Source organism: Mustela putorius, unplaced genomic scaffold, assembly GCF_011764305.1.
Source record: "Mustela putorius furo isolate JIRA1106 unplaced genomic scaffold, ASM1176430v1.1 tig00003988_pilon_pilon_pilon, whole genome shotgun sequence".
Lineage (NCBI taxonomy): Eukaryota > Metazoa > Chordata > Mammalia > Carnivora > Mustelidae > Mustela > Mustela putorius.
The window spans coordinates 7,424,394-7,440,690 of NW_025422127.1; the positions used below are offsets into that span (position 1 = coordinate 7,424,394).

Genomic DNA, 16,297 nt, shown 5'->3' on the forward strand with positions numbered 1-16,297 from the left:
AAGATCTGAAAAACCAAATAGCCCTCCTACAGCCTACTCGTAATTTCACTCTGAAGAGCGTGAGCTACACAGAGAACTTATTTTCAGGACAGAAACAGGTTTTCTAACACCTGCGTCGTTCCCAAAGGGCCCCTGAGACTTCATACCTGCGTGTGAAGTGGTGGTGGGGTATCAGTGGGATCTCGGGGCTGCCCTCCTCCTCAGGACTGAGCCCCCATCTTAAGTTCAAGGGAGGGGTAGAAGAATGGTAACTGTGTTATCCAACACCCCATCTCATATTGTACATACCAAACCATTAAAAGAAACAGAGCACATTGTGTCTTCGACTGGTCACAGATGGGAGGAAAACAGCCACAATAATAAATTCACGGAGGTGGAGTGTGTCGTCACACGTGGAGCTAGGATGTGTGATCCAGAAGGTGTGTGTGGGGGAGTTAAGACCATATGTCGTTTGACTGCTGTGGGCCTGCTCCCATGTCAATAGCGACACGTTTCTCTGAAACAGCTCCGACACCATCCCCAACGCCACGGCGTTCCACCAAACTGACATGACTCTTACCAGGTACTGAAGTCGCTGGCGCTCAGTCTCGGGGGTAAATTCTGAAGACATGGGGATGATTTCTCCATTTCTGATGATTATGGCCCTGAAATGGTAAAAATGTACTGTCAGTAGCCGACCTCCTAAGGACCTCAATTCTGTGCTATGTGCACACATGAGGGGTGCCCGGGGGGCTTAGTCGGTTCAGCATCTGATTCTTGATCTCAGCTCAGGTTGCGACACCAAGCCCCGCGTCAGGCTCTGTGCTTAGTCGGCTTGAGATTCTCCCTTTCCCCCAACTTACACGCATTTACACACTCTCTCTCCCTCTCAATAAATAAATAAAGTCTTTAAAAAAAGAATACATGGGGCGCCTGGGTGGTTCAGTGGGTTAAGCCTCTGCCTTTGGCTCAGGTTGTGATCTCAGAGTCCTGGGATCAAGCCCCACATTGGGCTCTGCTGGGTGGGGAGCCTGCTTCCTCCTCTCTCTCTGCCTGCCTCTCTGCCTACTTCTGACCTCTGTCAAATAAATAAAATCTTTAAAAACACACACACACATGAAATGCCCTAATGACGCCTTTTCCTCTAACCTGCGTGGCAACATTCACTGTTACCAACTAAGACTCCCTCACCATATTATAGGTATCTTTACTTTAAGAACATTACATTTGGGGTAGCTGACGTTTACTTTTTCTGTTAGCTGGAACCATCCATTAATGGCCAGGACCAACCATCCTCCTCGGCACGTAACAGATGTTCAGTGAACAAATGGATGAAAAAGTAAATGAGGGAAACTGAGGCTTACTGTAAACTAATGTTTTCCAACAGAACTTGCTGTGATAATGAAAATATTTTAATCTGTGTAATCTAATATGGCAGCCAACAGCCACATGTGGGTAACGAGCATCTAAATTATGGTTAGTGTAGCTGAGAGAGTGAATTTTTTTTATTTACTTAATTTCAATTCGTTTATCTTTAAGCTTAAGCAGTCACAATGGTTAGCGCTTAATGTAGTAGACAGTACAGCTTCAGATTCTCATTACTCCATGTGTCCTTGGGCCAGGAGCACTGGCCCATATCAGAAATGCAGACTCTCGGGTCCCACTCCAGACTTACTGTATCAGAATCTTCACTGTAATATGATCCCCAGGTGATCCAATCTGAGAATGCCTGACTGAGACTCCGGAGTTCAGGGATAGTTTTCTGGGTCCAGGAAAAAACATTTTCATCTCATCCCGAAGCTTAGGGAAAATCACACACTTCCACAAATGTGCCCCAAAGTTACTGCTGACTCAAGCATTTGCGAGAACAGAGCTCCCCAGAGGAGCTACCGAAGGGAGAGGCCACAGCATTGCTAAGGGTGGGGGAACGTTTCCTAGGCCTCGTCCAGATGGAGCCTCCTGTTCCTGGATCTTCTTTTCTGAAGTGGTTCCTAGCAGCCATTTCCCCCTACTAGTCAGTGAAGTTGCTTGCAAACTGCATTCTATAGGAACCCAAAAGCTTCCAGGTACCAGGGAGCAGGAATCCCATACACTTCTCTGTGAAGAGCCCCCAACGGGAGGAAATGCCTTCCCTGAGCTCAGCTCCGGGTGGCTGCATCACTGACTCTAGGGTCAGCTGCATTCTTTGTGCCAAGAGTCCCCAGCCACCCCTTCCTCCCCCAAATGTGCCAAATGTGCTGAGGTGGTCCCCAACTCAGAAGCAATCCCTATAAATGGCTGCAGCTGTCCCAATCTCTCCCCTGCCCTCCCCCCGACCCCCACCCCACACCACCTACGCCCAGTTGCTGTCTGTCATAGAAACCGGTAGGAGGGCAGGTAAGGGAGGGGATGATACTGAACACCACGCAGGGCTTTAGAGAATTAGTGGGTCTACAAGAAAACCAGTGGAAGCTATAAGAAAATGGAAAGTTTTAGGGGAACTGACTGGGAAAAAGATGTAATATTCATATGGCTTCTTTTATGATGATGCCCAAAATAGGACAAATTAAATTTCCTTCTTATAAATCCCGAGTCACTTGTAAAATGCAACCCCATCCCTCCAGGCAAGAAAGGTGATATCCACCATTCAAAAATCAGTGTGTTCACTCAAATGGACTCTATCCTAATTCATCAGCTAAGGCTAACTCTGAATAAGGGAGTAGGGGATTTGACAGAGGATGGAGAGATGTGGAGAGTTTGAAAGAAGGTCTAGGTTAGAGCCTTATCTCAAAGTAGCAGGAAGGGCCGGGAGAACCAGGCGGATAAGATAAAAAGTCATTAGGCACTAAATTCCAAGGGCAACCTTCTATTTCCAAAAATTTGGTTACAACTAGTTTTCACTTTTCTTCCCCTTCTCTACATGGTCCCTGAATTCCAGCTTCCCTGCTCCAACTAGGACAGATGGCTATCTGGGAAGCAAGGAAAAGATAGCGCGCCAGAGGAGGAAGGTAGAGAAGATGGAAGGCAGCATCAGAGACTGCGGAGACAGGTGGGTGGGGAGGAGCCAACACTGCGCCATCATTCCAGGCCACAGAAGTTCCTCTCGCAGGACCTGCAGGTGAGCTCAGCGGCCTGTTTGCTCTTAGATTCCAAATGCTCTCCGGTCACACAGCAGGAGCCCTGTAACTATTTGTTGAATATGAGAGCAAATGAGAGAACTCCGGAGACGTGTTTCCCTTGAATTCAAGGCAGGAAGACAGAGGCAGCAGATGCTCCCATGCACAAGTGGAGGTGACTTCTAAGCCAAATGGGGTCTTTACCTAGAAATGCACCTGCTCCTTCTGCTATCCTGTTCTCTTCTCTTCCCGACCAGGGTGTGTCCATACATTACTTCCCATGCAGGCCTCTGGCTTTCTGCCCATAGGCCCATAGTTCAAACCTGTGCTCAAAACACTTTCAGCTTACAATCAAACAAAACATAACAAAAACTGATACTCTCCTCATCCACAACCCACCTTGTAGTGCCTGCTTTCTTTTCTCTCTAAGAGAATAACCTACATTTAGGGGTTGTACTTCCCCACCTCCCACTGATCCCTTAGTAAATACATTCTTGGTAACAGAGGTAAATTAATTCTTGGCCCTCTCTCTAACCAACTGCTCTCAAAAGCATCCAATGGCCTCTTTTGTTACTCTATCCACTCGACATGACCTCATTCCTAATCTGCTTGGTAGCACTGGTCAGTCTCTTCTGATCTGGCTTCTGGGACCCCCCTTCTCCTGGATTCCCTATGTCCCTGAAGGCTCCCTTCTCAGACTTCTCTACGCCTCCTCTGATGTTATGGGCTATCATTTTGTCTCTCTCCTCCGCTTCCTGGGTAATCTCATTTCCTAACTCTCTCACCCCCAAGGTTAGGTTTAACCACCTCTCCCACATGGTCCCTGAGCCTGCTACTTCTAATACAGAGCACATCACGTGTCGTTCTTGATGACTTAACATGCAGGCCTGTGAGCACCTAAGGACAGAACCATGGCTGTCTTACTCAACACTGTAGCCTCACTACTATAATAGGGCCAAGATACAATAAGCGGGACTGGGTACCTAAGTTCCAGGGTCCAGTGCAAGATAAAAATGCAGAGCCTCTTGATTAAAAATTAATGTGTATTTTAAGATGGTGACAACAGTGCATCAAACCCAATGTGGGGCCCTCCCTAGAGTGAGGCCTGTGTGACCGACAGTTGCACATCCACGAAGCTGGCCTGACTTACTCCCTTAAAATTTATTGAACAAGGAAAAGGCTTCGACAACCACATATGCCAATGACTCCCAACTATCCTTTCTAGCACCTGTGGCCTGGAACAGCCCACCACCAACAGATATGGCGACTTGAATACTCAGCATCATCTCAGATTCAGCCTGTTTCAGACTTAATTAATGATCCTACTCCACCCCACCCGCAGCTCTCCCAGCATTTCCATCTTAGGGAAAAACAGGCCTTCCCACCTGGTCGCCTGCCCCACACCAGAGAGCTCTCTCAGACGGTTCCCGCCCCTCCTACCATCCCAACACGCACTGAATCTCGTAAATTTCACTTCGCCAACAGCATGTGAATCTGTTCCTTTCCTTGACTCCCACCATTAGTATCTTGGTTCCAGGCCCTATCAGAGCTAGTCCACGTGACTCAGGAGCTCTCTGCTGCTCCCACTTCTGCCCTCCTCGGACCCCGTGCATGGTCACCACTGTGATTTTAAAGCATGACTCTCGTCAAGTCATATCCCTGACGAAACTCCCTTAGGCACCCCCAGCATTTCCAAAATCCATCATTATCTGCATTTTGCCTCTGTTTCTGGCTTTAAGCCTCACTCTCGTTATTCTTACACATCTACCTCACCCTTCTTCTGGCCAAGCTACTGCTCTCAAGAGTCCGCCCAGGAGAATGCCTTCTCTTGCCCTCCTGCTTTACCTCCGAGGCCCCTTCTCTGTGGTACCATGGTGTGTATGTCACAGCTGTCACCAGTCCTTACCACGGCAGCTGCTCCCATGGCTTCTCTAACTACCTGTGCACATTTCTGGCTGGCGCCTGAGAGTCTCTGACTCTCTGACTCTCAGCACACAATGCTTGGCCTAAGACAGACACACAGTGACCGCTGATGGACAGATGATTTTGTGGATAAAGAGTTAGTGAGCTACACTTTGGGAGGATCCACAGATGTATCCAGAGCAACGGCCTCGAATAAAACTTTTCCCAGTAACAACATTAGTGTCTCTAATTCACTGTGTACAGTCCGGACCTTTAAATATCCATGCCAATGAAAATATGCCTTTTCATTGGTTTTACAAAAGACAAGGAACGTAAAAGGATGTCATTCTGGTTAGATCACCACTAAAAAGGGGACTCGAGAGATGAAGGCAAATGAGGCAGAACCCTTGACCTTCAGCCACCACTCTGGTCTGTTTTTTAAACCTCAAATTCACACACAGAGAGATATCAGCCTTCAATTCCAATATTCGCCACTGGGCTAACCCTAGCTAATTACTTTCTTAAATAGATCTTTATATCAAATCCATCGATGTACAGAATGTTCTTCAGTTCTGTTTGAACTACCAAGTTCTTCCTTTATGAGACGCCCATGGATTAAAGATGACAGCATGTTTGGCAGTCAGACTTCCCAGTCCCTAAATCATGATGCCTCTTCCTATGTGCTTCCTGGCTTCCTTTTGATCTTTTGCTCTTTCATCCCTCTGATCTCGGGATCAATGTGTCAGAGTACTGGTCTCCAATCTGGAACAGGGCAGTGGAGGGAGTGGGTTTCAAAGGGAATAGAGTGCGTGTGAAGGCTGACAAATCTTGCACTAAACAACCAATAAACCAGAGAAATGCTTTAAAGCTACATTCTGTCATCATGGGATCCTCGGATACTTTCTATCTTCCACTTCGTTATTTTATGGGCTGTTTTTCCTAAGGAAAGCTATCTAAAACAAAACCAATAAAAAGCTGTGGCTGTAGTAAGAATCAAGGAAAATGAGGCAGATGCCCTGGCCTTTCTTCTTAGCCATCAGATCTGGACCTAGAGATAGGACTATGGTCAGATTTTGGATGACATTCCATTTCCTTACTCAGAGACTGGCCAAAGATTAAGTGAGGGGGGTCCTAGAGTTGAGGTGATTTAATCCACGGGCAACCACTTCCTACCTGGCATCTCTTACCACAGAGGGTGGTTCCTAAGCATAATCCCCAAAGTTAAGTCCAGCCTTTCATTCACAGAGACTGAAACTGATATTCACATGCTTTCATTTCCTGTCCAGCAAGATAGATGGAGCCTTATTTGTAATGTGGTGAAGGGTAAAGTCTAACATGTTCTTTGGAGTCAACGGCAAGGATGGGAGAAGAGAATGTAAGGCAAAGACATTAATGGTTTTCAAAATGTTCTCCCACCCTCTTCAAACATTAGCCACATCAATAAAAGCAATTTATTGTTAATTGATGAGAATTTTGAGTTCAGAGAACAATTTCTTGAAAACCTGGCTATTTCTATCCTCTGAGGTCACAAGTTGGAGTCAAAAAGACTGGCATTTTGTTCCCCAAGTTAGTCAAATCATTAACCGGTCAAGAGAAATATAAGGGGTCAAATGAGATGCCTGTTTCAAATATTCACTCGATTTGACAACTTCTGCTCAGGGGATCATACCAACTCCTGGGAAACCCCACCTCAGAGCAGCAATGACACTCTTAAAGGGGCATCTGACAAACAAGCAAAGGGGGAAAAATGGGTAAAAGATATGATTAGGCAACTGACAGAAGGGAAAATGCAAATGTTCAATAAACACAAGAAAAGATGCTCAATCTCACTAGTCCAGGAAAATGCAAATTAAAGTAAAAATAACATATAACGTTTGCTCATCAGATTGGCAAACGTTTGTTGAAAAAATTAACGACGGGTAGTAGTTCTTAGAGGGTAAGAGGAAAAAGCCATTCTCATAATTACTGGGAATGTAAACGGTTAGACCTTTTTAATCTATTATAATGATGCGGTCGATGGTTCAGTCATCCTACTTTAGGGACTATATCTTAAAAAAAAAAAAAAAACAGACAACTCAGTACATAGGATATACAGACAAGAATTCATACCTGACGTCATTTGTTGCGGCAAAGACTGGAAACAGTCTCAATGTCTATCTGAAGGGGAAACACTGAATGGATTGGTTTGTAATCCATAAGATATTATATGGTATTTAAGAAAACAAAATAAGCAAACAAACAAAAAACCCAAAACAACAACAACAACAAATAGAAGAGTTAAGTATGTAAGTAAGTAAGAGGTATCGTAAGAAGTGAGAGGTATCGATGATGCACGGCTATGTGAGAAAAGCAAGTTTCAGAGTAATATGTGGCATAATCCCATTTTTGTAAAAACAGAAACTAAACACAGATACTGCATATATGGCCTGATCATATATGGCCCCATCATAAGGCCTGATCCCAGGTCAAAACCTGGTGTGCTCCTTCAAGAGCACCCCCCAAAAGGTACAAAGGTGGTACCAGGCAGCCTCCCCTCCCCAGGAAGCTGCCCTCCCCCATCAGATGAGGACCCAGTCAGTGCACTTCAGTCTCGAGAGGGAGAAGCAGCCTCCCCCACCAGCCACATTTATGCACCAATCTGCCTTCCCAGCCCTGGCAGCTCCATGGGAATCCTGTCTCTGGAACTTTTCTCCATTCTCACTCAGTACTTTTCCACTTTGAATCCTTCTCCTTCTTACCCTCTCCCCCCACCATCTCCTGGTTTTAAACGCAGGGGCAGAAGCAAAGGCTCCTTAGCAGCGAGAAGATTCCCTGGGTCTGTGCCGCATGCCAACTGAGCCTCGCTTGCCCAGGTGCCTTTCACGGGGGAAAATGGATCACTGGGAAGCTGGCACATCTCTTTTTCTTTGCCTCTTGCCCTCGGGATTACAGGAAGTGAATAAAGGATGGCCGCTACCTTCAGTTTGGGGCAGTGTCCTCATTTGATCACCACACCACCTGGCAGCTTGACAGGATTTAAAAAAAAACAAATACATTTGACTGAGCAGGGACAAAGGTACAGAAGTGTGAGAGTTAATTTTGCCTCACGTATCTTTTTGTTATTTGACTGCTACCAGGAATGTATGTTCCTTTTGTTTGCCCAGATTGGGCCAGATATTCATAGAAAACCTCAAGTCCTACTAAGTGCAGACTCATCTTTGTTCCACTACCAATCTTTGTAAACTCTTTATGCACCAAGCACAGGTCCACAGAACTCTACCCAGTGCCCAATCACATGTCAGAGGTCATTAGCCAGATGGGTCATCAGTCAGGGCAGAGGCGCGACAGCAGAAGGATCTTGCAGCGGTGTCAGGAGCCGCTGAGAAACCAGTGGCTGGATTTTGTTATAAAAATACAAACTGGTTGGGGTGCCTGGGTGGCTCAGTGGGTTAAAGCCTCTGCCTTTGGCTCGGGTCATGATCCCAGGGTTCTGGGATCAAGCCCCGCATCGGGCTCTCTGCTCAGCAGGGAGCCTGCTTCCTCCTCTCTCTCTCTTTGCCTGCCTCTCCACCTACTTGTGATTTCTGTCTGTCAAATAAATGAATAAAATCTTAAAAAAAAAATACAAACTAGTTAAGCCCCAAAATGTCTTTGTTGTAAGATATTTTTAAATGTCATTTAAAAATGACATTGTTTTAAGAAGATGACATTTGGAGAATCACAGGGCAAATGCTGGAAAACTTTTGTCAGTGCTCCCTTCCCGTGACCCTCAGCAAGCCCAGAAGCGCATGTTCCGCCAGGCACAGGCCTGGGCAGATGGCCTCTCAGCCCTTCCGCCTCCACAAAGTAAACCCTTTGGGCTCAAAACCAAAAATCTCCAGTTCACAGTTACGTGACTTTGCAAATAGAGGCCATACAGACATGATAAGGGGACAACTAATAAATATATTATTGTCAGCCTCAATAGAAGGCTTTCTCCAAGTGGCACAAAGAGTGGGGGGAAATGGGTATACCATACAGATTTCAATTTATAAATACAGACTTTATTTATATGTACCCACATGTAAGTACCCATACATGTATGTACACACACACATACACACACCCCTCCAAGTTTAACGCTGGAACCCTCTCTGCAGAGCAGAAATGGAAAAGAAATACCAGGCTGCTGCACTTAAAAAGCAGGTAATGGTCCAGCAGTTCAGTTTCCACAGAATAAGAGGTACGAAAAATCTTCCAAACAAAACAAAAGTGAGAGATCAAGCTCACTCCTGAAGTCAGAGCTGAAAGTAAGGTGCTTCCTCTCGCCATCCCTTGATTTCTTCTTCTCTCTGAGGCATGGGAACAGCCAGCCAGCAAAGAAAGTGCTTTGAGGTTCACCTTTGAAAGAGTTCCAACAGCACAGAACTTCATTACAATCTCTCGCTCTTTAGAGGTCAGAGAGCCTGGCAGCATGGAACCCACCACATGTGTCATTAAGCAGGTGTACATGTATGACATGCAAATGTGCAGGAGGAAGGTTCTGCACTATCCATCCTCTCTGGGTGGTGGTAAGTTCAGACACTTTACCCAGGAGGTGATGCTGTGAAAGCCAAAGCATGAACTGACAAGTCCTGCGGGGGCAATGGCTCATTGCTGAACCCTCTCCCAGCTCCGAAAGCCCTCGGCATGGGAGGGAGGCACGCATGTGTGCATTACCCATGGTTGTGAGGCCACACGGGATGGCAGAGATGGACCTGGCCTGGGAATTAGAATCTGTGGGTGCCAGCCCTACCTCATGCCCGTCTTTGGCTCTGGACCTTGATGTCCTTGCCTAGAAAAAGGAGAGATAGGACCAGATCATTTCTCAGGCATCTTTCAAGCCTAAATTTAAACCATTGGGAAAATAAGCCTCAGGTATGTGGGTAGAGAAACAGGGGCGAACTTGTACAGTGACTGCTTTTCTTCTCAGGTGGCAATCGCCACAATTTAGATTCTAATACATACAAATCAATACTGAAGCGTGAGGATGGGAGAAGTCAACCCTGGTGCATCTCTTAAATCATAAGGGACAAGGAGTCCATTATGAAGCAACCCCCCCCCCCCAGTGTAATTTCACTGTTGTCACCAATCCCCTTGGAACGCACAGCTGCAAACAAAGGGCATCTTCCACCCTGTTAAGAGTATTCATGGGATGCCCTGATTCCATTACACACTTTTTCAGTTGAATGTGATTCGAAACGCAACATTAAACTGCACATTTCCAGAATGGAGGAGAAAATCTGATACAAGGTGACAAAGAGAAACCATTCGGAAAACCCTTTTTGACAGTGTATATCAATTCCAAAATACAGGGAAGAGGCATCCATTTTGTCAAAAAGCATTAGACCTTGTGAGTCCTGTTCAGATGCAGCAGAAGCATCTGTCTCCTTCAGAGGTATTAGAAATGTGTCGACAGAAAAGAAAGCAGGGCAGCTGACGGAACAAGCAGGGGTTACCATCAGAGGACAGCCAGGCTGTTGAAGCTAATTAGAGGTGCCAGAAAATAGCTGAAGGGAAAAAATAATCCCACGAGCCTGGAATTAGTTTGGGTGTATGTCTAGTCATTCCATTTTCAGAATGGATACTGAAGAAAAAGTTTGCAAATACGATGATTCATTTAACAGAACCTCAAGCACCCAGTTAAGTTTCCCAGCAAAAATATTCACCAAAGAACGGTCAGGAGAAAAATATTACCAGTCTTTGAATAGTAGCACAAATAAGTGACCATTTATAGAGCCATAACTGAATCGGATGTTCTTGTTTGTCTCACAACCAGCCCAGGCTGTATTCATAGCCCCCAGAATAATATCTCAATGTCATACTTCAGCCACTTTCTACAAGCATCTTGCTTTACCAGCAACACTCATGAAACCCAATGCACCAGCACGACATTTCCCAAAGTAATAAAAGCCTCAGTCATTAAAGAAAACTTGCTGAGGTGATTATTTCTTAAAATAATAATAACAAGGGATCCATCTATAAATGAACAGTAGAGCTATGCTATGTGTTCTATTTAAATAAAACAACTATAAACCACATTTCATAAAGTTCATCTAATTAAAGTGTGTAATTCGGTATTTTTGAGTAAATTCACGAGGTTGTCACTACTATATAATTCCAGAACATTTTCATCCCATCAGAAAGAACCACTTACCCTACCCGTACCCATCAGCAGTCACTCCCCGTTCCCCCACCCTCCCTCAGCCCCTGGCAGCCACGGATCTACTCTGTGTCTATGGATTTGCCTATACTGGATGTATCGTATAAATGAGATCGTATCATATACAACCTTTCATGCCCAGTGTCTTTCACTTAATATAACGTTTACAGGTTTATCCTTGTAGCAGGCATCACTACTTTTTTCCTTTTTACGGCTAAATGAATATTCCACCATATAGATATTATATATAGATACTATATGAATATACCATATTTTATGTATACCCTCATCACTTGATGGACATTTGGTTTGCCCCCATTCTGGCTACTGTGACTAACACTGCTATGAACGTTCATTTACAAGTTTTGGTGTGATTATGCTTTTAATTCTATTGGCTATATGCCTAGGAGTGGGACTGCTGAGTCACATGGTAACTGTTTAATTTTTGAGGAACTGCCAATTGGTTTTCCAAACTGGCTGCACCATTTTCCACTGCCAACAGCGGGTTTTAAAATTTTCTCTTCAAGTACCACAGAGTTCAAACTAAATTTATTTCTGAAAATCCCACAGTCATTTCTCATTTTACACAGTTTTAAAAGAACTCTGCTGTAAAGTTCTGCCTGTGTGTTTAGATTTTAGTACACACACTGACCACTTAAAGGTTCATTTTCATTTGCATCAGCCGGTATATATCTGGTTCATTTCAAGTGCAGGGTCAATACCTATAATCCACAGCAAGACACAGCTCCCCCAGCACAAATGGACACACACTTCTCAAGCCCACAAGTGAGCACCTTTTTCTCCCCATAGCAAGTAGCTAGACTGGGTGAGTCCACCGAAGAATGCATAATGTCTTGCAACCTACACTGTGGAAGTCAACAGGGCATCCTGTTGCCACAGCCCCTGTTCAAAACTAAGCTGCAGGATTTCACCTTTCTTTTTTCTTTATTTTTTTTCTCTACTGTAGTCATTTGGGAGTAGGATGGATCCCTCTTCCTTTCTAAAAATACATGATGACTACAATAGCTCAAGTGTTTGTGTGCCAAGGCAGGTAGGGCATGCAGCATCTGGGAAGCAATCTCTTCTTTACTAACGCTCTGCATGAGTCACACGCAGGTTAGAGCTGGGTCCAGTTCTGACCTCTTCACTTTAAAAAGGCAATGCGATGGAACAAATGAACAGAATCTCAAGAAGAGAAATAAAAAAACAAACAACAAAAAAAAAAAAAACAAAAAAAAAACCTCAAGGGGGTAGAAAATAGATGCTCTGAAGGAAATTAAAACAACTGTGGTATTTCAGCCTGAAGGAAAGAATGAGGAATGACTTGATCCCACTCTCCTCATGCAATTTGAAATGGTTTTACTCAAACAATGGCGGGTGACCAGTTCTTCATGCTTAGAACAAAACAAACAAGAGGAAATTCTATTTAAATCAAATCAGTAAGAGTCTATGGTTGGAAACAGGAAAAGAGTTTTCAGATCTTCACATTATGCATTGATCGAAAACCGGGAGTCCCCACCCCTGGAATTCAAAAGGACATGGGGGAGCTTTGTCTATATTCGCCTGCCAAGTCTTGAAGCGTCCTTCACTGTTTCTCTTTATGGTGCTATAAATCAAGAACTACATCTGCTCTGTAAGGGCAAAGTCAGATCCATGAACAATTCATTCTAGAATGTGTAATCTGTTAGAAGGTCTTACAACCTACACTGTGGAAGTAAACAGGGCATCCCTGTTGCCACAGCCCCTGTTCAAAACTAAGCTGCAGGATTTCACCTCACAGGGCAGATGGGCTCGTTGTGGCCCACGGTTAGGCCCAGAGAGGCTAGTTGCCTTCTCTGTAAACCCTCTTTGGTTCTATCGGCTCATAGTTACCCTGCCAGTCCTTACACAATCCCATGCCAGTTCCTTACATGACAAATGCTTGGGAAGCCCATCTCTCATTCACTGAACGCAACCATCAGTTAGGTTTTGTGAGCCAGTGGAAGTGTAGTGGAAAGTAACTAGGGCCTGGAGTTCAAAGTCTAGTTCAAGCTATGAACTAGCTATACTGGGAATAGCAGCCCCTCTGCAACTTGATTTTCCCCATTTAAAAAACAGGGCAATACCACTTTCTTCCGATTGGATGAGTTTATGTGCAAGACACTTTACATATAGCTTGGGGTTTTGTCTTTTTTTTTAGTTCTTTTTTTTTCCCACTAGTTTATTAACGATGCTGACTGAATCATTAAAGGAAATTCACATATCCCAAGTCAAACTAAAACAGTTACTTGGAATGGTGTTGTTTTGTACAGTAACCGTCCATAGTTGTTGTCACCCTAAGGAACTGCATAAATGAAAAAATAAATTGTACTTAGGTGGCCTCCCATAGACTTTAATGATAAAATGGTATGCTGATTTCCCATGGTCATTTCCGGACGTGTTCAGATCCCGCCAGAATTCCACAGAAAACAAGGCAGATTGATAGAGTAGTACTGGAACATTCCTGCTTCTCTTGATCACCAGCTTTAAAACCCCACCCTATTCATTAATATTAATGTCACAATCGCCTCAACATTTTTCTAAGCGTATCTGTAATTTAAGATTTTATCTTGACAAAGATTTATAAAAGGGTCTCATGCCAAATTCCCTTTACTTACAAGAATCCTGCTTACCCCACAATTTACCTAAGGCTATTGCAATTGTCCAAATGAAAAATGGGAGTCTGGACTATGTCTATGGGAATAGATAGAAGTCTCAGAGATAAAATACATTAAATTTTTTTAAAATTCTATCTGTATTTATCATATGCATATAATTTTTAAATATATCCTCCCGGGTAAAGGAAACGAAATGTCTGGGAATCCAGTGAGGTTCCCAACTTTGTCCCTCGAGGGCGATGATATCACTAATGACAGGGAGACCGGAAAGAAGCCAATCTGGTGAAGAGGATACTGCCTCTTGCCTTTGCATGCTGAATTCAGGGCATGTGACTGATGCTCCGGCACAGGGACTAGTAAGTACTCAGCTGGAAATGCGGGTGTGATGCTCAAGAATGAGGTCAGCATTAGAAAAAGAGACTTGGGAATAGTTATATTTACACGGTGGTCAAAACTATGGAATTGAAACAAATGCTTCAGGGAATGTAGATAGAAAAGGAGTGTGTAAATATTAAGTGAGAACATAGAAAGATGGGTCCATTTACCTGGTGAACTCTTCACCGAAAGTCAATGAGCTGAAGTTGGCCTCCATGGAATGCTCTTCTGAGTGATAAATAGTAGGAAGCCACCAAAAAAAATTCATGCTCAGAGAGTCTGGGAAATACCTTTCTTTGTCACACGAATTTCCTGAGCTTTTATATAATAATATGGGTGGTTGTTTCCCAAGAGTTGATAATTGCACAATAATTCTCAAATGGGACTAGGGAAGGAAAAGCTCTTAACATCTCCTCACTTTTTTACCAAGAGTGGGTTAGATTCAGGGATAAGAGGCACCTGACTGAGCCTGGGGACACAATAGGCTTCACTCTTGGTAGTCTCCTGCCCTACTCCCCAAAACCTTGTCAGATAAAACTTGGGGCTGCTCTTTCTTGGCAAAAAGCCACACCAGGCATCTCTCTCTGACTCCATTCTCTTTTTGAAATGCTCTCATTCACAACGCTGCAGCAGTAAAGGGGGTGGACACTGCAGTGGAAGCTGCTTTGAAGAAAGCTAATCTCCCTCTCCCTCCCCACTCTTTGCCTATCATCATTCTGGCTCTCCTCTAAATAGTTTGCCCGGTAAGAATACGCAGGGTGTGTTCCTGCTACTCTGACTTCAACTGGTTCTGACTGGACACTTGAGGGTTATCTTGTTCTGGCTCTCATTTTATTTCTGTATTTGCTGCCTCTCCAGAATGACTTTCCCTCATCACCAGGATTAGGGGGAAAGAGGCAGATAGGCTGTACTGGACCTAAGCCCTGCACCCAGCTTCAACAAAAGAAGACCATGACATGTGTCAGCATGGCTCATGAAGGTCATGCAGTCAAAGGCCAACAATTGTTATTTTTGTGTTCCCGTCTTATCCTCTGTCCGTAGATTTCTCTTTTTACCTTTTTGGGATTGGTAGGCAGGGTCCAGAACAGGACTTTAGAAATAAGTTTCCAGGTCTTGGCCATGCAGCTTCTTATTCCTCCCTGGACATGCCCAAAATCAGGCAGAGTTTTATCTCACCTCTGCAGAATGTTGCTGTCCCTCTATAGCTTCCCTAATGGCTCTCGTTGTGCAAACAGGAAATATCTCTGACATTTACAGGTGAAGAAACCTATTTTGGACTTTATGTTTTTGCCATTTTGCAAATACTCAGACCAACAGTATGGAGTTAAGATCCCATTACTTCTGATGGGAAGGCCAAGGGTGAACAGTACCATCAACCTATCAAAAGTATTCACATAGCTGAAGCCCAAAATAGATTTATGCTTACAGAACATGGTGAAGACAACGGAACTGGCCTGCCTTAGTTATATTTGAAAAATGGAGGCAACTGAAGAAGAGACTAATTGGCTGCTTGACAGCAAAGGTGTGATGCTGACAGACGACAAAGCAGAAGAAGTACTATTTTATTGCTATTTTACCTGTGAGATTGAGGAGGGGAAAACAGCCTTGAGAAAAACAAAAAAACCCCAAACAAACAAAAAGTAAAGCCCAAGATAGATGAAATCCTTTCAGAAGAGAGCTCTGCCACAATAAATGGGGTCAAGTCCTCTGGCTTCAACAGATTATATCTTGAGGCCCTATAGTCCTCAAAAATGAGACAGCCATAGTTCTGTCAGGGATCTGGGAGCAAGTACAGTGAAGAAATGTGCCCAAAGATTGGAGATGGGCAAATCAGGTCCAATTTTCAATGAGACGATGGACTCGGTCAACAGGGGAATGTGGCTTGGTATCAATCTGGAGTAAGATTCTAGAGCATGCCCATAAAGAATGGCTTGTGAGGGCTAATCAAGGAAAGCCCAGATCACTGGTCGTCTGCCTGGATCCTCTGAGAGAGTACACCATGTCATCCCCAACATGCCCCCATCCCTCTTTTGGTCCAAGTGAAAGAAACACTGTAGGCAGAATATCGATTTGGACTTCAGAAACCAACACAATCTTTTCATGATTCTTCATTGTGGACAATGAAGAAGAGAAACTAGTGTCAGTTAAAA

At 44.2% G+C, this 16,297-nt stretch overlaps 1 protein-coding gene across 4 annotated transcripts in view; it reads right to left on the reverse strand.

The window, feature by feature from the left end:
- The window catches only part of PPM1H (protein phosphatase, Mg2+/Mn2+ dependent 1H), a 255,777-nt gene that overhangs the window by 85,410 nt on the left and 154,070 nt on the right, over positions 1-16,297 (reverse strand). For all 4 annotated transcript variants that reach the window (XM_045071604.1, XM_004766588.3, XM_045071605.1 and 1 more), the window contains exon 5: positions 560-644. In XM_045071604.1, the coding sequence (XP_044927539.1) occupies positions 560-644 (85 nt within the window). The remainder of the gene's footprint in view (positions 1-559; positions 645-16,297) is intronic.